Source organism: Athene noctua, chromosome 1 (assembly GCF_965140245.1).
Source record: "Athene noctua chromosome 1, bAthNoc1.hap1.1, whole genome shotgun sequence".
NCBI lineage: Eukaryota > Metazoa > Chordata > Aves > Strigiformes > Strigidae > Athene > Athene noctua.
The window spans coordinates 110,246,439-110,273,878 of NC_134037.1; the positions used below are offsets into that span (position 1 = coordinate 110,246,439).

General features: G+C 43.8%; 1 protein-coding gene across 1 annotated transcript; it reads left to right on the top strand.

Moving 5' to 3' along the window:
• The first annotated feature begins 2,450 nt into the window (after positions 1-2,450).
• Positions 2,451-24,237, top strand: CAPN14 (calpain 14). Its single transcript, XM_074926486.1, is given in 20 exon segments — positions 2,451-2,681; positions 5,031-5,100; positions 6,059-6,177; positions 6,771-6,907; positions 7,965-8,139; positions 8,836-8,901; positions 10,223-10,308; positions 11,560-11,634; positions 12,253-12,416; positions 13,271-13,446; positions 16,137-16,342; positions 16,803-16,839; positions 17,698-17,760; positions 19,351-19,408; positions 21,177-21,241; positions 21,649-21,717; positions 21,845-21,923; positions 23,094-23,210; positions 23,873-23,928; positions 24,211-24,237. Coding segments are annotated over 20 exon segments (2,076 nt in total).
• Positions 24,238-27,440: the final 3,203 nt, after the last annotated feature.

Genomic DNA, 27,440 nt, shown 5'->3' on the forward strand with positions numbered 1-27,440 from the left:
AAAAGTGAGGGATTTTCTGTGAATTCTTCAGATTCTCATTTTAAGACTCAGGAACGAGTCATCTAAGATGTAGAGAGAGATCAGTGGAGATCATAGGATGCTAATGTAGTGGAAGGACTTATATTGGATGGCAAAACATACTAACTTGGGGAATGTGCAAAGAATAGAGAACCACCTCCATCCAATCTACTGGTTCATGACTTCCACCTACAGGTTTTAACCTCTGTCTGCTACACTTGGCTGCTTTCCCTTCAAAATTTTAATTGCTGGAGGAGACATGCATACACACTGCTCCACCTGTGCTGGAGGATACGGTGGGATACTCCGATTCACTCTGGTTTGGTAACATTGCCAAGTGGAGTACAAGTGATTTCTTGGTATGCCATGGCTGGTCATACACAGCTGTATCTGACACCTGCTCGTACACATGGCTGCGGCCAGACAGCAGGCAGAGGGTTAAAACACGAGGTGGAACACCTTGTAGCTGTCTAAGCAGTGACTGTTCATGACACATGAAATGCTTCATTGCATCTTTTGTTCAAAGATTTCCAGGTAATCTGGGGAAGAGGTTAAAACAATACACCTACAGGCAGGTTCAGCCGGGAGGTTTTCAAAACATTTAAAGTAGCTGTGTCATTGACTCTCAACACACACTGTTACAGTCAGGGCTGCTGGCTGAGTTTCGTGAAAATAAGGCTACGTATTCAGGTGATTTAAGCCTCCATTTTTGAGAGCATTGTTTTTTTCATACTATCTCTGGATTTCAAGGCCTACCTATAAAGTTTAGTTCTTTTTCAAATAAATGCCAGACTGAGGTGAGAACTGGTGAAGGGTTACAATGATTTTATCAGGCGTTGTGGATGCTCTGCACACCCAAAAATCAAGTCTCAAGTATTTGCTCTTCAGTGTAGCTCAAAGTCTGTCAGTTGCTCACCACTTCTTTTCCTGGGGAGCAGCAAAATGAGAAATTATTCTTCATACATGTTTTGTCTATCTATAGAAAGTACAGCCAGTCTCCAGGCTGTTTTCTTCTTTGTTTTTCTTTTGAATCTATCTCTCTGTTGCTCATGTTTCTGTAGCTGTGAAGGTCAATGGCTGTAAGAAGGCAGGGTTTGAAGGGAGAGACAGTATTTTTCATCTGGAGAAAAAGTAGGCAAGTTGTTAGGCACTTAAATCCTTTTTTCAGGTCTGAAATGTCTACTGTACAATAGAAAACTGAATTTTATTTTTGAAGATTTTCTCTTGGTTGCCCTTGAGGATAAAGCCTTGTGGGTCAGTTTAGAGTGGTTTTGTAACAAATGAGGGCTCCGTGTGGGAGAATGGCACAATCTGCAGTTGTATGGTTTCTCACAGGGAAAACTGGTGACCTTCAGCTTCGATGGGAGTAACAATCAAGTGGTTCCTAACAGAGACTAGTTTCCTCAGGTGCCTGGGGCAATGATTTGAGTCTCAAAGAGCCTCCTCTGCAGGGAAGGCTTCCAAATACTGTATCATTCTGACATGTGAACCACTTATTGAACTTTGTATCTCGATTCATTTTTTCAGTCCATGCTGTAATGAGAAGGCTATGATTATGATCGCTTTGTTACCACTGATGGGTGTGATTTGCCTGCTGAGATTTTAATCATGATTTCTCCCAGAAGCCCACCACTTGAAGCAAAAGGTGATGGCTGCTAATGTTTAGAAGAGCTATGAAATCACTCTTTGCTGTTTTCAGTGAGGGGATGAGAAACATCTGTCTTGATTGTTACAAAAAAAAAAAAAAAAAAAAAGTCAGCATGCAATTTCATGTGTGAATCTGTGGTAATCAGCAAGATGGAATGTGATCTCTTGGGGGAGGTTGTATCATTCTCCAAAATGAGGCAAAAAGGGCAAAATAACTATTGGGGAGGGTTGTGAATAATGGCTTTGTAACACCTAAGGTATTCCATTTTTCTGTTAGCCTTTGCCTTATCTTGCTAGTTTTCTTTTCTTGGGAGGAGGGGAAATCTCCATGTGCCAGAATGTGATTGAATAAAGACTGTCATTCGTGTTGCAGCATGTTATGAAAATATCTTGGAGAGGCTAAATAGTCCAGAGGGAGACTGAGAATAGCTGTGTCTATGGCTTCAAAGCCTCAGTAAAAGTCAATGGGCTCACTCATTTTGACTTCACTCAGATCTACAGCAAATATAAAGTCTTGAAAACGCAATGATAGGTGCTGGATCGGATGGGTCTCCCACTTCTCCCAGGAGTGCCACCCACACCCACCCTCCTCGCTAGCCAGAGAGAAAATTTAAAAAGCTATGATTAAATTGACTTTTTACACTTATTTTAATGATCAGGAATTGTTCCGGAGAAGACACACCTCATCCTAAGAAACAAGGGGTTTCCAGCTGGACTGTGCAGGGTAAGACCCCTGCAGAATCCTCAGTGGAAAAAAATTACCCAGGCATACTGCGAACATCACCATGTCTTTTCTGCCCTGCCTGAAAAAAAAGAAATTACCTGTGCCTTTAGGCAGGAGCGTCTTTCAAAAACACACCCCACCCATCCAGCAGAACTACCAGGCCTTGCTGGAGATGTGTTTGAAGAACAAATGCCTGTTCACAGATGACAGCTTCCCTGCTCACATCAGCTCTATTGGAACAGGAGTGCTGCTAAAGAAACTACCCCGAAATTTACAGTGGAAGAGGCCACATGTAAGTGACTTTCAGTGAATAATCTCATGATGGAATGAGTGTAGCTGGTAGCCAGCAAATATGTTAGAACTGGGCAGACTACTCTTAGACTTTAATTTAGGTGTGCCTTAATGCGTCCAGAGATCACACTTATTGTGTCAGCTATCATTTTGGAAGCTGGGGTACATGGAGTTGAAGCATTTGTTGCCCAAAATCATAACCAGCTTTTTTCAGTTTATATCCAGTAACACTCGGGGCAGGCAGGGAGAGCAGGGAAAGGCAGTGGGGGGAGCCAGTGTCCTTGGAGCTCACAGTTCTGATGATCCCACTGTGATTCCATGATGGCAGTTCTCATGGCGATGATCCCTCTCTCCACAATTCAAGATCTTAACCTTTCAGATTTCTGAGCTTTTAGAGAGTTCTTAGCCTTTGACCCCTCTCCCATAGACCACATACCGTTGTGATGTTGGAGTCTGCTACTTTTGCCAGCAGTGGCAGGTGCCTTATCCTCCTACTGGGCTGTTTTTTTCCTGCTTAACTGTTTACTGTACTTAGAGCAGTCTTTTCCTGGCTGTCTCTCAAGGTTAGGCTTCTGCCATGACCAGTAACTGACTATCAGTCTGTGAGATGTTTTTAGTTCTGGGTCCTCTGTTTTCTATTTGTGCCCGTATTTCCAAGGCCTTTGCTGCTATCCCATAAGATACAATAAGGTTGCAAGGGCTGGTCACAGAGCAAGTTCTCATAACAAATGGTTAGATAACAAGTCCAGGAAGCCAGGTGAGAGCGCTGACACAGCTCGGTAAGGCCTGTTACTAGCAATGCAAGTTCTGTTTTTACTAAGCCACTGAGCAATGTACTGACAATCAGATTTTCCTGAAAGCAATATGCAGAATTATCTGAGAATTTCAGTAGCACTGACTCCTTATGTTACCACGTCTGGAAGGGAATTCTGCCAGGTAATAGCAGATAGCATCTCCTAGCTGAGTTATTTTCTAGCTGTCATATTTTGTCAGATTTAACCGATTTCATAGAAGGGCTGGGTTTCTGCAGAACTCGTGAAAATCGCTGGGAAAGTAGAGGCACCTTTACAAAGCCAGCAAGAGAGCTTGGGAACAGCAGCCCTCATTCTCAAGAGTTTCATATGTAATTCAGTCTCGCAGATGGTTTGTGTTAAGTCATGATCTGCAGGTGGAGGAAGAGTGTGGTCCTCAAGGGCCTGAGCTGGGTTGTGCCTGACACTGCAGCTGAGGCAGCTATATCAGCATAGAGGTATTTGGGAGAGAAAGGTCAACATGAGTCTTCTCCTCTACAAAGGCCTTCAGGTGCCCCTCCATCCTAGAGATATTGGAATGGACTTGAAACCTTCTCTGTCTCACGGTCCACCGTTCTGCTGCTGTAAAACTACCTTGTGAAGAAGGCTGCCATTTGCTCTGAATGCCAAACTTAGCCCAGCACAGGCTTTATGAGGATGGATTCTGTGCATCCTTCAGTCCCTGTGCTGCAGAGGAAATGCTGAAATTCTGCCATTCAGCCTGCAGGCTTGTAGCTTGCTGCATTTCTGACTGATGGCCTGCAAACTGAACACCCAAATTCACCAAGGATAGGGGTTGGGGCCTAATTACTGTAACTGCCTTCTGAGGGTTTGCCGGTTCTCTGCTACTGCCTAAAGCGGAAGCCAACAGTGTGAAAATTAGCTAGAGCAATTTGTGGGTCATTAGAGTGAAACGTAAGTTTGACACTTTGCTTATTAATTTGACCCCAGAGGCAGTTGTGAGAGGAGAAAAATAACAACATTATTTCTCTCTGAAAAATTATTCACAGACTCACTCCTCACAGCAACAGGAACTTCTGTAGCAGCCATCAGCTAGTCTGTAGCTCGAATGTCATTCCAATTGTGGAGATGTCAGCTGGGGTAGCTGAAAGTCTGAACAGTTATGCTCTGCTATTGTAGACTCTTTTGGCTGAAACCTGTCAGCAATTACAGAGGAGTAGGACTGACAGGCCTGAAGCGTAGTTTTCTCAGTGAGCACCGGTGGCTTATGTCAGAGTCCAAATTCAATGTAGACCAAACACAAATGTGTGCCCAGGCTTGTGTCAGATTAGTCACAACACATGGTAACACTAAAGCTATACCTTAACCAGAACAATGTCTGCTGGGACAAAGGGATCCTAGGTATTTTGAAAGCTTTGAACAGGTGGAAGTGTTTTGTGTCACATATCCATGAGGTTTTTACATCCAAGAACTCGCTGTATTTCCCATCTTATGAGATTGCAGCTCTGGAGGCAGAAAGTCCTTGACATGAAGCTAAACGAGCTCATGTTACTGACTTCACTCTCTCCCTCTTTTCTTTTTGGTTGTCTGCTTCCCAGGCTTTGCACAGAAGTCCTGTATTTTATGCTGCAAACAGAAAACAACTTGATCTCTGCCAAGGATTGGTGGGTAAGGAAGCTCCTTTATATAAATATCTCAGTATTCTTATACAAGATAGCATTTTGTGTGGAACTTTGACTGTATAAAACTTGGCATACAAAATAGAAGGTGTGCACATTCTTATCTCTTCACTTCGCATGGTGTGGATGAAGCAATCATTAAGGTGGGATAGGCTCGGTAAAAAACCTAGCAAGCTTCAAGGTGATATCTGAGGAGTGAGAAGTGTCTCCACAAGCTGAAACCACTATTCTGTATTGCTTCTGTGCATGCTAGTGGTGCAATATGAAGAGATCCTGTGTGCTTACTAGTCTGCAATGTTGCTGCTTGACAGTTGAACAGAGACCACAGAAGAAGGAAAATCAGACTTTTGCTATCTTTGTACCTAAGGCTTGCTGTGAGTGCATCCTATTCCCAGCTTTGCAGTTAGAAAAATCATTCTTTCATTTGTGTTAGCTAAAGTAAAAGGTTATATTGTAATCTGTAAAGCAGGAAGGGGCAGGACTAAATTAATTTTGAAGTGCTTTAAGCCCTTAAACACAAAGTCTGAGAAGTACAGTCTTGCATGTGAGATCCATTGGAAATTATTTTTCTTTTCTGACAAGTTAATGTTTTCAAAGAAAAAGGGAAAAGTTTCTTTTAATAGTGTGCCTTTACAGAGAACAGATAAAAAACCATGCAATATCAGTAAAACAATGGAATGTTTCCACTGAGAGCTATTTCTTGTTAAATTTCTTATTTAACCAAATGGTATCCAAATGAAAAGATCATGAAAGAACAATTATAAGCCAATGATGTTTTGGTTAAATAAAGCACACATGTGGATTGTCTTATTTTCTGTGTATGATTTGTTATAATTGTAAAGACATCAGCACAACAGCTCTTTTGCTAGGATCTTGGTGGTGTTCCTGAATTGGCTGACAACTCTTGCTTCTCAGCCAACTGCATGTGTCCATTTGTCTTGGCTCAGAGAACTGCTGGTTCCTGGCGGCCCTGGAAGCCCTGACATTCCACCAGGACATCTTGGCTGCAGTCGTGCCACAAAACCAGAGCTTTGAGAGGAAATACGCTGGCATTTTCCACTTCCGGGTACATCTGCTCCCCCAAAGTGCAGGAGGTTTTCAGAAATCCCCTGTCATGTTTTGTGTCACACCCTTAAATAATTTGTACGTGGTTCCTCTTGGCCAGGGGCAAGTGGCCAAAGAGTATCCCGGCCTGGCGAGTAGCCCATCACCCCTCCCACAAAGCAATGCAGGCAGTGGATCAACTGCAAGCCACTCTGAGGATATACCTCTGCTTGGCCCTCTTCTCCAGCTGTGTCCTACCCACATTTTAATCCAGACAAAAATCTTTTCCCATAGTGTCAGTAGGACTGGAGCACGTCTGCTCTTGATGCAACTCTGCTATCCCTGCAGTTAGGAACTCCTTCCCCAGAAGCCCAGCTGTGCCTCATTTCCCTGTTTAATCCTTTTACACCTGATACATGCTCTGTTTTCTCCTCTGGCAGGATGAGGGAGAGGATTTGGTTCTGTGGGTGAGCTAGCATGTCTTGCTGATCCAAAGCAGCTCTCTCTTCAAGGCAGTTCACCTTGTGCCCACAGCTAAGCTATCTTGCCTTTCCTGTTGTTTCAAGGGGAGGTCCCTTTCAAGGGAAACATCAGCTCATTCCTTTTCCCTGACAGTTCTGGCACTTCGGTGAATGGGTTGATGTGGTGGTTGATGATCGTCTGCCGGTGAATGAGGCAGGAGAGCTGGTCTTTGTTTCCTCAGTCTATAAGAACGTGTTCTGGGGAGCCCTTCTGGAGAAGGCGTATGCTAAGTAAGTGACTCACTACAAGTTATGTAAATAGCCTCTCTAAAATATGTTGGTTGGTGCCTACGCAGTTTGTTCTTGTTTATAAATGCATCTCCTAGTCCTTGCCACTTTTGGAGTGCAGTAAATGGTTCTCATCTTTCTATTATTACACAGTAGAAGCTGCTACTGCAGTAGCTGTTATCAATTCAGGCCCTTGAGTTTAGATCCAAGGATTTAGGAGTAAGTGTGAAAACAGACCTATCCTGGGGAGTTGTCCTCTTGAGTGTTATCGTGGTTTGGAGTGTATTGGCTAGGGTGATGCCTTCCTTGTAAATACCACAGAGGAGCAGAAGGCCAGAGATAGGGATTTTCAAAGGTGAATGATTCCTGATGCTTCCTTTGATGTATTACCAATTTGAGAAATCTCCAATAAGTTTCACTTTGGGGGTCTGCTGAAGAATCATACTTTGGTTTTGGTAGAAGTTCCTGCTCTCAGGTCCCCCAGAGCTGAGGCGTTCAACGTGTCACATGACACAATGAGAATACTGGCTTGTCTCCAGGGTGTTTTGTCTAGAACGGTTATCAGGACTAAGAAAAAGGCAACAAGGCCTAACTGTTGGAGTTTGTTAATTTTGGGCTGAAATAATCTCTGCGGAGCAAGGAAAAATTCTAATTAACAGTGAGAAAAAGATCACAGCAAAGGAGAAAAAGTTCAGTTATTTTCATTTGGGGTTATCATTAGAACAGAAAGAGCTCAGAAAGTTGTTCAGCAGTGGTGAAGAAAATCATACTGCAGACTGAACTCTCAAGGCACTTTATTATTGTCTGGTGTTATATTCAGACATCACTTGCTAAGGCAGAGTTATCAAAGAAGTATGGGCAGGTTCTCACTACTGTACAACGGAGGAATGATAGTGAGTGAAGAGACCCTTTCAGACTATGGCCAATCTTGGAGGCAGTTTGCCAGATTTCTCTCTTCCTAAATGAGAAAGTTTCCCCTACAATAAACATGAGTTACAGTCTCCTTAACCTATCATCTGTGACTATAACTCCAAGAATATATTGATGTCTTTTTTGCTAGACTCTATGGCTCCTATGAAGATCTGCAGATCGGGCAAGTTTCAGAAGCTTTGGTGGATTTTACAGGTGGTGTTAATATAAGGATCAAGCTTGCAGCAGCTCCTCCTGATCTGTGGGATATCCTGACAAGAGCAACCTACAGCAGATCTCTCATGGGCTGTCAGACACATTTAGGGGTGAGACTTGGAGTGACATCAAATGGCTTCACAGCTAAAAGCCTTTCTAGACCTGTTTCCCTCTGTTCAGCTAGTCATTGTGACTCAGAAAATACCAAAGCTGCCACATGTGGCTTCTGTAGAAATCTCTTTCTTAAAGTTGACATATGGATTGATTCTCTGCAGCTCTCAGCTCCCTGTTGTGATGTTAGGAACAGGTTTATCTATTGGAGAACCTCTATTAAGTAAGGACCTACTGCATTTTCTCATTTTTGTTAAATAAATTTTCCATTTTTGAAGGTGGTGCAGTGAGGCACAGACTCATGGAATAAACTTATAGCTAAGATAGAGAAGTGTCTAGTTCAGAACATTAATTCAGATCTTGGCTTCCAAGCCATGTGCCAACACTTCAGCTGTTGGGAAACCCTACTGTTCTGAAAATCAAAACCTTACCTCCTGGACTTTTAAAAAGTGAGATGGTCTCTAGCCAAAGATGCACAATTTAGGAAGGGACCTTCCCAATCAACTTTCCAGTTCCAAACATACTGCAAAATATAGCTGTTAGGATCTTAGATTTACAGTTCAAACTATTCTCCATTTGCACTGAGAGTCATTATTTACACGGGTAGAGGTCTCTGGTACTGGTACAAGTTTGCTGTGTAAGTAGGGATAGACTAAAAGGTTTATTTTCCTTTTGTTTCTCTTCCTTGTATACAGTCAACAAAGGTCCTGAAGAATGGGCTTGTTGCTGGCCATGCCTATACAGTAACTGGCATTAGAAAGGTAAGAGTAGCCCTAAAGTCCTGGGTCCAGGTTTGTTTGGATGTCAGCAATTTTTATTGCAGTCATAGGTTCCACCCTTAATCAGGGAAACTATGGTATCTCCTCCCCCAATGCTTTTCTCTTACTCTAAGACTAAAAGACACTGTATACTTTGTAAAAATTCACTTTCAAGTGTGTCCATTTTAGTATCATGACCTTGACATAAAGGACAATGGTTATAGATCAGTATATTTCTAAGGGTGGGAATGATTCACAGCGCTTTGCTGAGAGTATCACCTACAAATGCATCTTAGCTGTTAAGGACGAAAGGACTGGCCTTTGGGGATGCTTGGAGGATGTGTTGAAATCTACTTGGGGTGAAAAGCCTTCCTCTGAAGTCAGAGAAGAGGCCATAAAGAAGTAAAGATAATTGAATACAAGGGCTGAAACGTGAAAACCCCACCGATCTGCAGTGGATTCCACTGACCTGTGGAAGTATCACTGGCAGCTCCCTAAAGATATTTGTCTAGAGGTAAGGGACAGTAAAATAATAGGTCCCAAAGAGTGGGAGGAAGCTTGACCTTTCTCTTCCTGGATTGATGGATGACTATCTTGTTCAGCCACAAAAGGAGGTTGACAAGGGTGGCAAAGGGCTTTGTGGGACTTTGGACATATGATATAGATGTGGGTGAAAGCATGTTCAGTATGTCTAGCAAGAGATACTAGGAAAGCTGGAAGGGATACTATGAGCTGCATGATGCATGTCTGTGTCTCCCACACATAGCAGGAGGGTTTTAGGTGTGAACTTTATCAGTCACATGTCTGTCAGTCTGGCTCTTCTGGTGGGATGAAGAACCAGGCAGAAGTAAAGGACTGAGTGAGCATGCAGAGCTGGTGTGAAGTCAGTCATTCTACTGTGTGGTGCCAACAAAGCCCCTAGTCAGCCCGGCTCCCTCTTCTCCCACATGGCATCTCAATTCAGGTCACCCCATGGGCTGCATTGTGCTGTGCCACTGCACTGGACAGGACTTAGCTTTCACAGTAGTACAGTTCTGCCCCTACGTAACCACAAAATGAGCAGATGTTGGAAAGGCAGAGGAATTTACCATCAAGCCTCCAAATTAGGAATCTGTGAGGCCACTGGTTTCAGTTACAGAAGGTAAACATCTTAATCTCTTTGTGCTGGCATTCAGAGTTGCATGTTCATAGATTTTTATCATTATACTTGCTGGCATCTATGAGGACAAACAAAATCTTTGTTAGTATCTGACATAATACAGTAATGTAAACTGGATGAGAACTGCTGAGACCTTGGTAAGCACAGTGTTACTGTTTTCTGCAGGTGACCTGTCAATATGGACCAGAAAACCTAGTGAGACTGAGAAATCCATGGGGAAAAATTGAATGGAAAGGAGACTGGAGTGACAGGTGAGTTTAAAAAAAAAGGGAAGGCCTGATGCTGAGTGTGAGGAAAGGTTTCTTGGAGGAAATATGCTGCCATCTTCAGGCATGAATTAGTGCTGACGGCATCATTAAGATAAGTAGTTGCCTGCACAGCCCCTCTGGCGTCAAAGACTCAATATTTGTATTTCTCCAGCAGATAGTGCTCACGTGGTTGGGCTCACTTCACACATGCAGCTTCAACAAGCTCAGTTCTGCTTTTCCATTCACTGAATGCCAGAGGAAATGTAATATGAACATCAGACGCTGACCATGTTGCTGTGATCTGAATGGCACGTGAAGTGAGAGATAGCTGTGCAGGAGGCTCTAAACAAACAGCATGTTTCAGGGCACACAGCCCTTTATTACAGGAGGGACCTTGCAAAGCCCTCCACAGGCTGTGAATTGTTGGAGTTGGGCAGCTGTGAAGGAGTCCTCTGTCCTGACTGACTGGGGAAATGCAATTGGGTATGAGATCAAAGGAAGCAACTAGGGAGGCAAATGGGCCCCACGTTTGCATCTGCCTGAATTTTTTGACTGAGATCCATGAAAGACAGTGGTTTGCATTCTAGACCACAGGCAACCATAGACTTGTGTCCTATTCCAGTTTGAAGCGGAGCATGTGCCTTCCTTCCAAGCTTCACTTCATTCCCTGCACAGACCCTGTTTGCTGAGGCTTGGGGGTAGGGAGGTGTTGGAAATGTGAGTGACATTCACCTTGTCTGCAGAGCAGTAACTTCTCTGATGCGTGTCTATCACATAATGACAACATACCAGCTGCTCCTGTTGAAGAGCATAATGAGCAACATACTGTAGGCCTGCCTTTTAAACGACTCCCAGCTGCCTCTTGTGCTGTCCTAGTCATTCATTCATTATGCCAAACACTCTTCCTATTATGTCTCCTTTGACAGAAAATTAACCAACAAAACAGGTCTAGATTTTTATATTTTAAGTACTTTTGGAAGCTGTGTGTGCAAGTGAACGGACTGGCTGATGGAAATGGAGCATTTCTGGCTTCTGCTGGAGAAAACTGGAGCCTTTTAGCTACATCTCATAGGACCCAGAGTGCTTCTGGAGAGTCTCCCATGGCTGAGGGCATAGGGGGCCTGTGTTTAGTGGGGAGTAAATATGGAGATATGTGGGGACAGGGATTTGGCATCTTTTTATACAGGAAAGCTATGTACTCTGCCTTGAATTTGAGACCACATTTGGTTAGTCACCTCATGTTTTTGCCCTTAGCTCTTGCAAATGGGAGCTGCTGAGCCCAAAGGAGAAGATTTTGCTGAGGAAAAAGAAGGAGGATGGAGAATTCTGGTAATGGCCAGTCTCACCTCTCCCCTCTCTGCCAGTAGCTTTAGGGCTGAGTCTGGAGATGAAGCAGCACACTGTCATTTACGTTGAAACATGTCATCTGCTTTATAACAGCCCAGGCTTCCTTGCTTGCTCTGCTCCTCTGCTTGGGGATGTGAGAAGTGGTAGCCCTGCTGACACAGAAGAGATGCGCTGTTCTTCAAAGGGAGAAGCAGGATGCTGCCAGGTCTCCCAGGGCTGCTGGAGACATGGGCAGCTCTCAAGAGTTCTTGTCCCACCTTTCATTTTTAAGATAGCTTTGGGAAGCTCTTGCTTGGTTTGTTCGTGGTTTCTCCATGGCTTCTGCCACGAGGTGGCAATGTTGTCGCCCATGTCATTCCACCGCGGTTTAATCTCTGCTGCTATCCTTCGCTGGAATTCTAGTCGTGCATTTGCTACTGCTAGATGCTGCTGTTGGAGCAGACGCTCTCTTCTTTACTGCCTAATAAAATATGAGCATTACCATATGTAACACAGAATGCTGCAGCTTCGAAGTTCCCTGCTCCCTTTCCTTTTCTTTTTATAAGCCATATGGACTAAACTAAACTGCTGACAAGATGTCTCTTGGCACTCTTTTCCCAGGATGTCTCTGCGAGATTTTAAGATTCATTTTCTAGATCTGATGATCTGTAAATTAACTCCAGACCTGATGAGCCAGGAGGATGGGAAAAAGTGGATGTACTCCCTGAAGAGTGGGAGATGGGTTAAAGGAAGCACAGCAGGAGGAAGTCTGGGATTCTGTAATGGTGAGGGGTACTCTTTTGGATGACTCTGGGGTAACATTGCTCTGCTGACTCAGTTACCAGCACCTCATACCTGTTAACACAAAATTGACAGCAGAAACATGCTCTTCCTGCATAACCCGCCACACAAGCATCAGAAATAAGCAGCTGAAGAACTTTGAGTAGCTTCTGCTACCACAGAAGCTGCATCAATTGCAAACATGGGGCAATGGGCTGGTTATGTCATGAAATGAGCTGCAGAATCCTAGGATCAATTGCCAACACTGAGCTTCCTTGGGGCATTAAACCTGACTGTTAAAATGTGCATCCTTAGCACCTCCAGAGAGTGGTATTTTAAGTAAAGTGAATGGGGAAATGCAGAGACTCAGCCATTCTGGAAGCAGAGCAGGTGGGGTCTGAAGTCAGCTAGCTCTTACAGTGATACATTTATAAACAAAACGAGCCTTTAGTTGCAAGTGAGTGGAAATGTAGTTCTCTTGTTCCTGGGCCTTCACCATGTCTTACATAGTGGTTACACTGCTAAACTTGTAAACTGCACTGTTAGGTGTTGGAATGGGCTGCCCAGGGAGGTGGTGGAGTCCCCATCCCTGGAAGTCTTTAAGAGTTGGGTAGACATAGTGCTGAAGGGTCTGGTGTAGTTGGGAACTGTCAGTGCTATGTCAATGGTTGGACTAGATGATCTTCAAGGTCCTTTCCAACCTAGATGATTCTGTGATTCTGTAAGATCAAATCTTTGTGGGGTCTGGAGGTCCAAACAGCCAATCAGACCACAGTCTGATGCCAGGCATCATGTGGGAAGTTGGCAACCCACTTTGTAATGGAAAATGACATCAAAATATTTTTCTTGTTTTGCTTAGGTACCTTCTGGATGAACCCTCAGTACTGGCTGAATGTTTTACCAGTTGAAGATAGTAAGAAAAACCTGGTGTCCTGCAATGTGGTTATATCCCTGATGCAGAAACACAGCAGCAAACACCGGAACCGAGCTCCTCACCACTTCATTGGATTTTTACTCTACAAGGTGTGAAGAATTGCTTTGCCTTTCTTGCTTTCACCAAATAGGAGAACTTCCAGCCCCTGTAAATTGTAGAGCTTTGCAGACCAATAGTTTTGTTGTGCACAGGGTGATCTGTGCTCTTTTCTCTTTGCCTGTGCCCAGTTTTCTCACATGCCAGGAAGTTCCAGCCTACCACATGGTATGCTGTATGTCAGCCTGCAGAGCAGTGAGAAATGCCTCTTGCTTCAGAGCACACCGGGCTTTATTTTGCCCTCTCTGAGAATATGTGCAAGAGCTGGGAGAGGGTGCCAGGAATCCCCTTACTTTGGGGCAGAGAGAGCACTTCCCTCAGGTTATTTCCAACTGCGGTAAAATCGTGCTTGAGAAGTATTCCTAGTATGATGTGGCAGCTGCCTATGTATGAATACTGCTAGTTCCCTGTGTATACAGGGGTAAGTGGATATCACTAGAAGGAGTGAGAGTTTCCCCCCTCAATTCTCTGCTTATCTGAGTGCCTTCCAGAGCCACTCTCCTCCCTTGAACAGAGCCACAGCTCTTTGTTGCTGCTGTGAGTTTGCACAGTTATAGAGAAATGGCTTTGGGGAAGGCTTTTTAGGTGGAGGGGCTGAGATTTCTGAAGGCAAAGACCCCAGCTGGATGTATGTAGCTGCTTCTCATCAATGATACAACTATCTTGTGTGAGACCCAGAGGTCCCTGACTGACAGGCACTCTGTTTCTTGTCTTCCTGCAGATGGACCTACAGGTGAGTCCCTTGTCACTGTGCTGGCTGTTTGCTGAGGGACCTGGACTGGTGCAGCTGTTATGACAACACTGAAGGTGTTGTGTTTGCCTTTGTTCTTTGGCTGACAGGTAACTGTATTTAGTTACATGAAGCACCCCAGTAGGACACTATTAATTTAGAGCTATCCACTGACTCTTCTGAAAAGCAGCCATATCAGGAGGGCTCAGTGGTCTTAAAACAGAGTATTTGTTGTTCAGCTTCTGACTGAGTCTTCAGAGGTATTAGAAGTGGCATCAGTGTTTACCTGATCAGCACTTTGTCCCTGCTGCAGTTGTGGGATGGTGTCCCAGTTCTTGGCTGTGTCTAAGCTGGACTCACTGCAGTGCGCAGGGGAGCCAGAACTATTTTTCTGCTGCCTCCCAGACTTGGGATGAGGCAGGAACAGAGCCTGTGTCCCATGCAAGTCAGGGGTCTTGAGGGAGCTCAGGCTCCTTACTGGCTGGGGATGCTCTGGAGCTGATGCTACGGGTGTTTTCAGCTTCCTCAGGCTAGCTATATTTCTAGCATTCTCTTTAGACAGGAGTCTTTGGGACCTGAGGAAGGTCCCTGGAAGTGTAACCCTGATATAAGTCCCAATTTTGGCCCTGACCTCAGGGAGCTATTTAAAATAGGGAAAGGTTTAGCTCCTTTCATCTTGAAAGGGCATATCTTCCACTCTGTTACCACTCAGAATACCTCTTAAATGAGAATCCCTTTGAATTCTAGCAAAGAAAAGTTTTGGTGTATGGTCAGGGCAGCACAATTGTGTTCCCAGTTACTGTATTTCCGGCATGGTAACCATGAGGTAAGATGCTACTCCTTCCTGACTTAAAGATTTTGGGCATTATCAGGGTTACAAGTGAGTTAAGCTTCCTGATAGAGGGGGTCTGAGTGTGGCCCTAGCATACTGCTGTGCCACATCCGAGGGAGACTGGTGGCAGACAAGACTTTAATTTCGGGATTGTCGTGGTTGCCAAGATCAATACAGAGAGATGGCTGGCTGAGAGCATCTAAGGTATCGGAACTATGGTCAACAAAGTATTGACTGGAATATGAAAACTTTGGAATTTAACATAAGGGTCATAAGGAGGAGTAACCCTGAACCCTTCAGAAGAAAGATTGCACTATTAGTAAGAAAAATACTGGCAAAGGAAGAAGAATAACATCTCCCCTGTGAGGCTGCAGAGTAAAACAGCTGAATGTTTTGAGGAACAGCCAAGATCAGAAGGTGGCAGTGATTTTAGCTAGCAGGATTATTTATTTGGCTTGGCTACTGGACATTCAGTGGCATTAAAAATTAGTTCAGTGTTGCCTGGGTCAACACTTTATCCATCCTCCTATTGCAGGAAGTGCCTCCAGAGCAAAACATCTGTAAGAGCCAAGAGTGCCAGGCAGATCAAGGACACATGCATGGAGTCATGGCTAGGAATTAGGTTGCTCCTGCAGTATGCTCAGATCACAGGGGCTCTGAAAAATCATCTGCAACCAGTTCCCTTGTGCAAAAGCTGGGGACAAAGTGCATGGTGCCTGTGGGATAGGAGGGGTGTTCTGCCTAGTGAAGAGCAGTCTCTGGAGTAGTCCTGCCTGCAGACATTTCTGCCAGTATGATAGTGACTTTTGCAGTAGCTGCTTTGTCAGGAGCCATTTCTTCTCCCCAGTCCTTGCTTCGGTTCCTTGCAAGTGCTTTTGTGTTGTTGATAAGGTTGCAGGAAGCCTTGTTCTTTGTCATATTAGTATTGCGCAGGGGCAGTGCATAGTGAAAATCACCATGTCCTGGGATGAGACAGAGTCCTTTGGGCCCTGTTATCTGCTTGTACTGTAAAAATATCTGAGGTGTGAAGGCAGGCTGTCTATGTTATGCCTGTGAATTCTCCACAAGCCCCTTTTGTCTGTTTATTCAGCTGGTTCAGAACATATTTCTCTTCTGTTTTTTTCCCTTAGCAGTACCAAGAAAGCAACAGAAAGCTGCCCCCAGCTTTCTTCACCCGACATCAGCCTGTGAACAAGCATCAGGTCTTCCTTGATGAGCGGGAAGTGACTCATGACTTCCACCTGGAGCCTGGTGTCTATGTGATTGTCCCATCCACTCTGAAGCCTCAGCAAGAGTCCGAGTTCATCCTGCGGGTCTTCTCCAGGAAGCATGTTCTTCGGTGAGATGCTGCTTTGCTTTGAAAAAGCAGCACGATCTCTTTTGGAGAGGCTGGCTGTGAGTTTCCCCCACCTTAGGATTCTCAGTGGCTGAAGCACTGCTTTTGGCCTCATCCTTTCAAGAGGTGTTGAGCTAGGTCCCCACAAGAGATTCTTGCAGCCTGCTCATATGTGAGACTGGAGAAGGACAACAATTTTTAACGCATCATCAGTTTGCCAGGAGACCCTGCTGTTGATACTAGGATGGTTGCTTTGCAGAGATAGTGCTTTAGAGACTTCAAATGCCAGTTGCCCCTGGAGAGATGTATGGCCATGAGGGCTTCACTCACTGCAGTTGTAAGACTAGGGAAAAAAAAACATATGCTTCAACGGTGGGTTGGGGCCCCTTCTGGGGATGGGGGATGCCACCTGTGTTGAGACAAACAAATAACTCCTTAATGTGTCTGCTTTTTGCATCTCCAGGGAAATGGGTGGGAACACCAGTTTCACCCTCTCTAAGGTGAGTGAATATGTGGGAAGTGGAAGGTCTGTGGTTCAGAATGTTGTGCTTTTCCTTCTGCTCTGCCCTATGGAGAGGCTGAGTGAGAACATGAGTGCTTGCTTGTGCTCCAGCACTTTTGAAAGGATAGCTTGGGTTTACAGGCAGAGTCCGTTGGACTCTGTGGACAGATGCAGTCAAATGTGGGGGACGGGCAAATTTTTAGACATCTTTGTTAGTTGCCTTTTTGCAAGCTTCTTTTAGTGGTGCCATTTTACTTGCTCTATAGCCTTTCCTATTCATGGCTTTTTTTTGAGACCCATCGCCCATTCTTGCACTTCTTCCTGCTTCTTTCATGCTTTGAGAGTTTTGAAGATATCATGGGACCTGAGCAGTACTGTTCCCATGCACCAGTCAATAGCTTATTTTCAAAATAACTGAGCTCAATGGCAGTACATGCACATCTCCAACTTGTGCCAGCGAGTTTATGGCATAATCTGTTTCCCTGGTGTAAACGTGGGCATTTCTTCTTTCATCTCCTCTATTCTCCTATACGAAGGAGGACAGAGACCCTTCTCTCTCTTCTTGGCATGGAGTAATCCCATGCTTTGTTGCTGCACAGCTTGGTGGGGGGAAATATTTCTCCCCAGAGTGTTATCTGAGCATTTATTTCTAAGAAATAGCATTTCTGCGAGGTGGAGAGCTATCTCAGCAGTGGGCTGTGTTAGTAATGTAGCATTGATTGCAGTGGTGGGGAGAAGGTGGAAGGGCAGAGAATGGGAGTACTGTTCTGAGAAAGCATCTTTAGTAACTGTCTTGGATGGCAATGTTTTTCTTCCTTGTGTTAATGATTTTTTTTTTTTTTTTGATATCTTAAAGGAAATTGTTGATAGGTATGAAGGCAAGATTTGGGAGGATTTCTTCACAAAGCATTTTGCACAGGTAAGTGTGTGCGTGAGCTGCCAAATTTCTCCAGAGCTATTATGTAGCTCTCTGAAAGTAAAATCATGTGGATGTTCAAGGGAGGTCTGGGTGTGGAAGTGTGTGGAACAGGAGGTTGGACTGTGTGTACAGTGCTGATCCCATGCAGCAGATCTGACCACTGAACTTAGCAGTATGTTGGCATTGAGATAGGCACACTTGTCTACACAATAGGGTGTGAATGCCTGGAACGTAATGCCACAGGACATTGTGGATGTGACAGTATCAACAGACACAAAAGGTATTAGCAAAATAATGGCCAGCAGGTCCCTAAACATATACTAAAGGACTAGGCAGGGATGTATCCTCTAAGATCCCTTTTCCAACAGCTGTGGGTGCCAGGGAAACAGGAGAATGGACTGCAGAAGCTGATCAGGCTCACGCGCTCTCTCTAAATGTTAATTCCTATTGCTTGTATTGCGATCAAAGTGGTGGGCTGTGTGGATCTATCTTACCCTTTAGGGTGTTCTTACATATGTTGGGGAAACTTGCCTACTAGAGAATACCCCCTGAAATATTGACACGTGTACATCCTTCATCACAGTTTGATGGCAGCTAAGTTGCTTTGAGAGGTGAAGTAGGTGTCAGGTGTCCCATCACCTGCTTTGTTCACTAACTTTCCTAGTGAAAAGCGATCCTTATTGTGAAAGATTCTTTTTAATGATCTCTCTGGCCTGATTTGGGATGGAGTTGACCTTCAGGGATCCCACTACCTAAGGTGAGGGATGCAAGTGTTTCACCTTTCAGGAAAGGTGGCTGCCTTTATTTAGTACCATACCCTGGCAAACACGATTTCACAAAAACACATTTGCATTCTTGATAGCAATATTTTGACAGAAGCTGTTGTTAAAAACAAGGAATGCTTTTACTTTTTGCAACTTGTTTAAGATTTTGAAAATGGTGTGGCTTTCAGACGTGTTAGAAATTGCCACATATTGCGAGATGCTGGTCCTTTGCTGTCAGGAGGTCCAAGTACGCGCAGAGGTGAGCAGTACTGCCATTTCTTAATATGTTACCCTGGCATGCCTCAGTGATCTGAAACAGGCTTTTATTTTTGAAGAGTGACATTTGAAAAAAATCCTCCAAACAAATAAATGTCACAGTTTCTAAAAAACCTGTAAACTTTATTATAACGAGGAGGAGGGCAAGTCTCTTCTCTGAAGAGTTTGAGGAGGAAGTATTCCAAAGTTTCTATCTTTTTTTGTTTGTAAAAGATAAAAGGGAAATATTTGAAGCAGGTCTCTTGACAGTGTGCTTGATGGGACAGATGGTACCAGGGCTGAAAGGTTAATGGTCTGGATTCTCACTCAGTGTAAATCTGCACTACCACATTGATCTGTTTGGAGCCCTGAGAACTTAGCCCAGAGCAGACTGCAGCTCTTGCAGACTGAGAATCTTGTCATGTTCAAAGGGAGTCTTTTTTATTGATTTTCACATGGCTGGACTGGGGCCAGAAAAGCAGAGAATGAAGATGGGACATGCTGGGAAAACAAAAGAGGGAGAAAAGTGATTTAATACTTAAAAACAAAAAAAATTTCTTCCATATCACAGAATCCTGAAATAAATGCTGTTCAGCTCCAGAGGATCCTGAATAATATATCTTGGAGAAGTAAGTGCTGAGAAATAATGTTTCTGTAAAATAAACCCTCTTAGAGAAAAGCCTCTGCTCCTGTATCTGTTTCTTGAATTCTGGGAGGAGAAACTGGCTTGAATCTGACTGAATTGACTCTTCTGATGCCATGTTAGATTTCCAGAGAGAAAGGATTTGCTGGGGTTTGAATCAACATGGTAGGAATTTTGTAAGTGAAGCTAATCTGGTTTGAATTTCAACAACTCAAAAAATGAGGGGAAAGAGCATGCATATATATTTTGTGTGGACGCAGACTCTGAATTTGACCTCCAAACCCAGCTTGACCTCAGACTTGATTCTGAAACTGTATCTCATTTCATCCAGTGCCACTGTCACAGTCTTGGCAGTGCCACTGCTTGAAGGTGTAGAAAGTTAGCCTGGTCTATAGGCAGTTATGCAGTGGAAGGGGGTCTTGTCTTTACCTTGATGTGCCTAGTTCATGCCTGCTATTCCTATTTACCCTTCCCTGCCATGCATGCATAGGGCTGTTCCTTGCTCTCTTTGTGTTTGGGAGACGGGATGGAGGTGCAGGTGACATGTGTGACTCATGCTCATGAGAACAAGGTGAGTCCTGTGGTTGTCTGTCTTGTGAAGATTGTGACATCCACTCTGCCAGTGGCAGCCCAGAGCACCCCACAAGCTCGTAATTTGGTCCCTAGTTACAAACAATGCTACCTGGACAGCAGTGAGGTATTGCAGTGGCTGTTTTCTCTGAACAACAGCAATGAAGTTATAGATACAAGGATGAATCCAGTTTTCCTTCCCAGTTTATTCACAAGTAATAACTAATGTGCAACACAGAAAATACACTGCCCAGTCATAGGCAAGAAAGAACACAAAAGACTGGTGTGATGCCTTTTCTGTTTAAGCAGAATTTGACACTGCTCCTTTTTCTACAAAGGTGGACAAGGATAGCTCCTCTGCCTTTGCAAAGTGATCCACCAGGCACCATTTTACTTGTGAGAAGTCTATGTTGAGCAGAGTCTTTATTTTTCATAAGTGATCAATTTTAGGATACTAATTTAGAAACTTTGCAGTACTTGATTCATATTTACTAAACAAGGCTATTAGAAGATTAAAACATTTTCAATTTCTGCAGAGAAGGGATTGGTGAGTTATGGTTCTGTTGCTTGCTCAGTGGAAGTCTACAGTCAATCTATAATCATGATATGTAGACAGATTAGAGTCTATTTCTGTTTACTCTTCATGTAACTTCTGTATGAATCAGGTATGCTAAGCTTTGATGTAGCATCATGTTTTCAGTGATGCCTGTACTTTTAATTATATTAACAGAGCTGGCAGTGTCTCTGTGAAAGAGAATGCAAGGGTTTTAATTAATCTGCAGTGCTGCTCCCCAAAGCTCTTCAGGTCAAGTGACTTTGCTCAAGGTCAAGCAGTAAATTCTGTTTGGGATTACAGCTTTGGATGTCCTTTTCCTTCTATTTTCTCTAATAGCTGGAGATAGCGCACCATATTTCATTCCATATTACATGCCTGCAGGGAGCTCATATTGGATTTTCTGAGACTAGTAGAATCCATCCTGTTGCCTCATATTTTTATCATCATAAATGATATGTCTTTGCAAGTGGGTGTAAAGTTTCACAAAAGCTTTGGGGCCTGAGCCCTCTCAAGCGAGGGGGAATTTTGTTAGAGTTCATTTTTCTGAGAGATGTTCAGTGACTCCTAAAAACAGTATTTTCATTTTCTTTCTTTTTCTTTTCTTTTTTTTTTTTTTTTTTGTGTCCAGATTTCCAGAGTTTTCACCTGAGTTTCAGTCTGGATGCTTGCCAGGGTATCTTGGCACTCTTGGATGTATCCTTGGCATGAGTGATACTTTTGACTCATATAATACTTCACTGAAGCATTATTTCTTAGGGCAGGCAGGGTGTTACTGTGATTTCTTTACCACCAGGACATGGCCCTGCTTACTGAACTTCTCACCCTCCATAATAACAGTTCAGCTGTGACAGAATGGAATTGGTTTGGGAAAGGGTTGATTCCTGCTGCCTCTGAAATCAGCAGCCAGGTTTCCATTAACTTTAGTGGGAGGAGGATCAAGCCTATAGACAGGCTTGTGGGCTAAGAAATCATTATCCTCATATTATACTTGTATGAATGTTATAGTGGCTGTGAGGTTTTGGTTTGTTTGGGGTTTTTTAATGTAATGGGTGCTCTCTGTCGTGTAACTGAGATGTTCTGACCTTAATTCTCTCACAAAGCTGAATGCCTCAGGCACACTGAGTATTCAGGAATTCAGAGTCCTGTGGAAAAGGCTGCTTTTCTATTTGGTATAACAGTAATTTCTGTGCAGTTTTGCAGAAGCTTCCTGCTCACAATCCCTTTGGTGTTGTCTGTTGTTGTGGTTTGAGGGGGTTGTTTTGTTTAAAAATGTTTATTCTTCCCCCCCCTTCCCAGGAAGTTTTTCAGAAAAGAGACACTAGCAGATCAGGAAAGCTTGACCTTGTAGAACTGCATACAGCTGTACGGGAGACAGGTGAGGCCACAGCACATCTTGGCATGTCTCATCCTCTTCCTCATAAAGGCTGGAAAAAGCTCAGGGCTGGGAATCATCTTGAGAATTGTAGGTAGAGCCCAGGAAGAGTGGAAAACATCACAGGCTGCATGGTTTTAGCCATTTCTGTTTCCCTCTTTAGCTGGGCAAACACATTTGAAAATTATTTTGTTGTGGGATGGGCTACTTAATCTTTGCTCCAGTATGGTCCAGTACTGATAGTTCTCTGAAACAGAAGTGTCTGTCTATTTTAGACCCAGTTTTAAAATCCCTTCCTGTTCATTGCTAATTTAATTTTAAAAGACTGTGTGGGATTGTGCGGATACATGCAGGAGGTCAGATCTAGCTCATATTAAATTGGTACCTCTGCTGAAACGACAGCTCAGGGACTGAAGCTGGAAGTGTGGGACTTGCACAGAGGCAATACTGGTGCCAGACTGCACTGATATAATGTCTGAAGTTTGATCTAGAAATGGAAGATGATACATATGGGTCCAAGTTATGTTGTTGTTCCTGGGCTTTGAGTGGGGGCTTCTGCTCAGTCTTGTAGCTTCTTTTGCATGTTTACAGATTAAATATCACTCCTGTGTTTGGTGTGTGGTTCACCCAGTTCATCAGAGTCAGGGAAAACACAGTGAGAAACCCAGGGGGACCTCTGCTTAAAGCAAATTAAAATCCCAGGCCATGAATAGAAAATACTTTTATTCCTTGCAAATGCTGCTTGACATTGGGACTGATGCTTTCTGTATGGGCTTCCTCTGGATTTTCTTTTTCACCTCTTTTCCTACCCTCCTGTGGAGTATTGCTCTTAAACACAGCTTCTGTTATTACCTTCATACACCATGAGCAAAGGATGCCCATGTGTATTTTATTCCATCTCTGGCAGGACTGTGAGTATAGGGGATTACGTCTGAACCCTTATGGATTTGGAGTAGAGATCTCCATGTAGTGGTCTGTTTTGGGCTGGCTAATATCTTAGGGGAGGTTTGAAAAAACAAGCTATTGGAGAAGGGCTGCAGACCACTCATTTGTGCATGCTCACAGCTGTGTGCACACCAATAGCACATTCAGCTGTGTACAGCTGGAAGCTGCCATCTCATTCTGTTTTCTGTTTGTTTTTTTGTTTTTGTTTTTTTTTCCCCTTTTATGAAGGCATTTCACTCAGCAATGAAGTCTGTAATTTGATGGCAATCAGATATGGTGACCCTGACTTAAAGATCAGCTTTGAGAGTTTTGTGTGCTTCATGCTTCGAGTGGAGATCATGGGAGGTGAGACTGGCATTACATGGCTGGCCAGGCAAGCTGGGCTGCCCATCTAGCCCTGGCCCTTCTGATGCTGCTCCAGGTGACAGTGGAAAGGTCAAAATTCGGAGAAGTGGGTTTCTGAATAGACCAAGAATAATCAGTTTAAAGCAGGAACACATATAGAGGAAATCACGCTCCCTCTCTTTACCTTTCCACCGTTCAGGCTGTATATATCAGAGTGATTTAGCTCCCTGCAGGTTTGTGCCAGTAGGAGGAGCTAGGCGAATTACAGATGAAGACTGCTCGTTTTCCAGGAAGAAAGGAGCCTTGGAATATACCTTTCTTTGCTGGGACTGCAGCTGTGATGATGGGACAGCTGATACTCAAGTCTGTGAACTTGTGCTGTAGACGCTTTGCACATGTCTCAGCATTGTAGTGGGTGGGGTTGGGACTGCCTGCATTTCGAGGTTTCACAGCTGGATGGACATAAAGTAACATGCCTGACTTTATTCAGCTGCTTCCTGTGTCCCAGCCCTTGGGGATCTTCCAGTGGCAGAACAGAGAAGCCCACATGTGCTTGTGAATAGCCTACAAGCTCTGCCTTTGAGGTTTTTCCTGAGACAGAGTGTCTCGGCTGTTGATCTCTTGGCTATCAAGTTAACGCTCCTCATTTATTTCTTTCACAGAGGCCTTTCGCAACTTAACACAAGATGGCAAAGGGATATATCTCCGGGAATCTGAGGTAAAGCCCATTCCCTGACTGTCAAATGCAGGCTCCTTCATTGCAAGTGGCACTGCATGTTTTGTTCTCTAGCATTAAAAACGGTATCTTTACCTGATCACTTACAGAATAGGTTAGAAACAACAAGCAGCTTCAGGCTTATAAGTCTTCTGCTCTGTTATGGCTTCTGCTCCTTCTGGCAACAGAAAATCTCCAGTGCCCCATAATGCAGTTCATCTGTGAACATCGCAGAGCTCTCGCAGGGATGGATGACTTCAATTCACTTTCCCCATTATTTTACAGTGGATGATGATGACACTGTATTCCTGAAGCAATGCTGTAGAGGAGGGAACAACCGGGCCTGTGCCAGGATGAGGAAGGCTGCTTTGAATCAACTTTCTGTGCACACTGAACTCTCTGAACTCAGCCCTGCAATTTACCTCATATGAAAAGTCTTCCTCTCAAGCAGACTTGGTGAATTGAAGTTTTGCTAATTAATGTATTTCTTTTAAGTCCTGTTTCACTCGGACAACCCTTCTGAGGAAAGGCTGCTGGGTGCCAAACACTACGAGTGCAGCTTGACACTGTGGAGCGTAGTGGCTGAGTTGCCGGGGTCACCTCCTTAATGCTGATGTTACACTATTGTTGTTATAGGATGGCACGCACTGTGGTGGGGTCCAGAGGCTGTGCTTGGCAATGGGGAAATGGCCCCTGCCCTGTGAGGCTTGTCACCTAATAGAGGAGATCCCAGTTCTGCAGCTGCTAGGCCCATGGTAGAGGGCAGGAGTCTCAGTGCTTGTGGGGAAGGAGAGGTGGGGACTCTGAACAAATACCCTTCCCTAGCCATGACTTAGAAAGATGGTTTGCAAGTATTCATCAGACCATCTCTTTTGCTTCTATAAATCAGCATAGCCCTACTGAAGTGAACCTAAGTTGATTTGACCAAGCAACGAGCCGGGCCTCCAGTTTTTTTGTTGTGGATGGAGGCTGTGATGTTTGCATATTTATTTCAGAAAGGCAGTGGGTTTTCTTTGCAGATTGAAAAGTACAGTACAGTGAGAAGTAAACTGATCCCATATTGCCTTTAAGTCAACAGAGATTGGCAGGGAATAGATGTTCTCTGTAGCATGATACAGGAGCAGTCTGGTAAAACATTTGGATATTTGTCAGTTACTTTTTATAAAGCAGGATGAGAGAGAGTGTGTGTGTGTGTACTTTTAAATGATGCAGGCAGTGTAGGTTGTAGCTAATTAAATAGTGGAAACTGGGTGCCTAGATGTGAACAGTGTTAGAGAACATGTTATAAGTGGGACTATTCACATCAAATTCTATGCTAGAATTAGTTGATGCATCTGTCTGTAGGATCCTTTTTCATTTTCTTACCATTATTTAACTGGGCTGGAAATTTCCACCCTAAATGCCTGTTACAGGTCACTGCTTTGATTATATTTTTTTATTTTTTTTATTTTTTTCTGCATTCATATGGACAGCTCAATTGTGGCTTTCTTCCAGTGCACTGCCTAGTCTGGGCACTGAATGAAACAGCTCCAACAGGAGTGAACATATAATGAAAGACCATACTCTAATGCCTTTGTATTAGGGAGTTATATTAAGCTTGCATAGACAGCCTTCCCTCTGGCTTTTTGTGACTTTTCAGGTCAGGAACGGCAAGGTGGACTGTGGATAAACACGAACAAAAGACAGAGCTCAGGTATGTGCTTACCACTGCACTGAAGCCTGTGCAACAGTGTAAACATATTTAGAGAGAAACCCCATTGTGTATAAGTGTTCCCAGTCAGGAGGCATTAAACAGTAAAAACAACCGTGCACTTTATTCCACAGAACAGTTTGTTTCTCAACAGTATCATTTTCATACTGTTTTCATGAGAAAACTGTTAGAACCAGATAAATAGATAGCTGTGTTTGTACTTGTTTATTACAGATGATCTATCTATCTATCTATTGCGAGTGGCCCATCTGTGGTGTCACTGGAGCCACAGGGTTCAGATCTGGGAAGCAGAGTGGGTTAGAGGTAGCAGGGATGTCCAGGACCCTTGAGCAATGGTGTCGCAGTGCTGTCGTCCTGCTGGGCTCCCGAAGAGGCTCCGTTCCATTAGCAGCTCCTGTCACAAAGCACATGTCCTCTCCCAACTGTCATGACTCTGTTTCCTTTTGTGACTTTCAGCTGAACACGATGGTGTAAACTAAATTAGCCTGATTTCATTTGCACTCAACTCAGTGGGGAATATTATAAACACTGATTTACTGTGTGCAGGAGCAGCACTGGAAGAACCGAAAAGGTTGACTGAGAGAGCGTAGGTCTTGCTTTCTCAGCAAGCTCCAAAAAAGATGGTCCCCGACACCCATGGGGATGGCCAGGGGGCTCTGCCTGAGTGCAAAGTGTTCACAGCAGGACTCTGTTGGACATGATGGGGTGAAAATCTGTCAGTCCCAACTGGGTTTGTTGTACAATGTGTGTAATCAGCTGAGCAAGGGCTAGGAATATGCTGGACATAGCTCTGTTGCAGGCTGTGTGCAAAGCTGTGGTGCAGGACACTCGGTTTCAAATTGCAGTTCATTTTAATGTTGTACACATTGTTTTTTATATCAGATTTTGTACTTATTTACTTCGCACCTCTTTAATGCAGAGCAATGTAATTGCAGGGAGATTATTTTGCTATTGATTACTTGATCCAGGAAAGAAACAGAATTCATCCATGCTATGAATCACTAAGCATTTGCAGCAATAAACTTTATTGAGCCATGTGACTTGCTGTTACAGAATTGTAAAGAATGCTTTACTGGAATGATTATACCAAACCGTGTTACAATTCAAACTGAATTATCTGGCTCACAGTAAAATGTTTTTGGCAAGGGCACCTACTCGGACACTGTGAGGCTCTTATATTGCTAACAGAATAACGTTTTCTGGGCAATTCTGAAGATATATTACTCTTCATTTACAATGTGCATTGTGGAAAAAAATGGTCTAAAAGGCTGCTGAAGGATGCATTCGTTTGTAACCGTAGTGTTTATAGACATTCTGAGCTTTGCAGTGGGTGGTATTGCTCTAGCAAAAAAAGAAAGAAAAGTGGGGCTGCAGCTTGAGACTAGTATTGCTAGTAAAAGTCCTTTTCGGAAAAGGCGTGTGCAAATAGCAAGAATAGCAAATGTTGGCTGAAGTGTGAAGCTGGATGATGAGGTATACTGTAACAGTAAGACTGAGATGAAATTGAAAGGAACTAATCAACCCTTTGCAAACAAAATATGCAGCTAGAGCTTATTGCTGCAAGATACACACACACAACTGAAGTATTTAATGTTTCCTGGATATATAGTTGGTGCACATGTTTAGTGTGCAGTTGGGGTACAGCAGGTACCTGTCAACCTCCCTGCGTGCATTCTGCATGGTCAGGGCTTCTGTCCGGATGGCAACAGGACAGGCTCTACTCTCAAGCCTAACAGGATTCAAAAAGGGGCTAAGACATACAGGAACGGCAAGCATAACTGGAACAGTCACGGCCTCAGTGAAG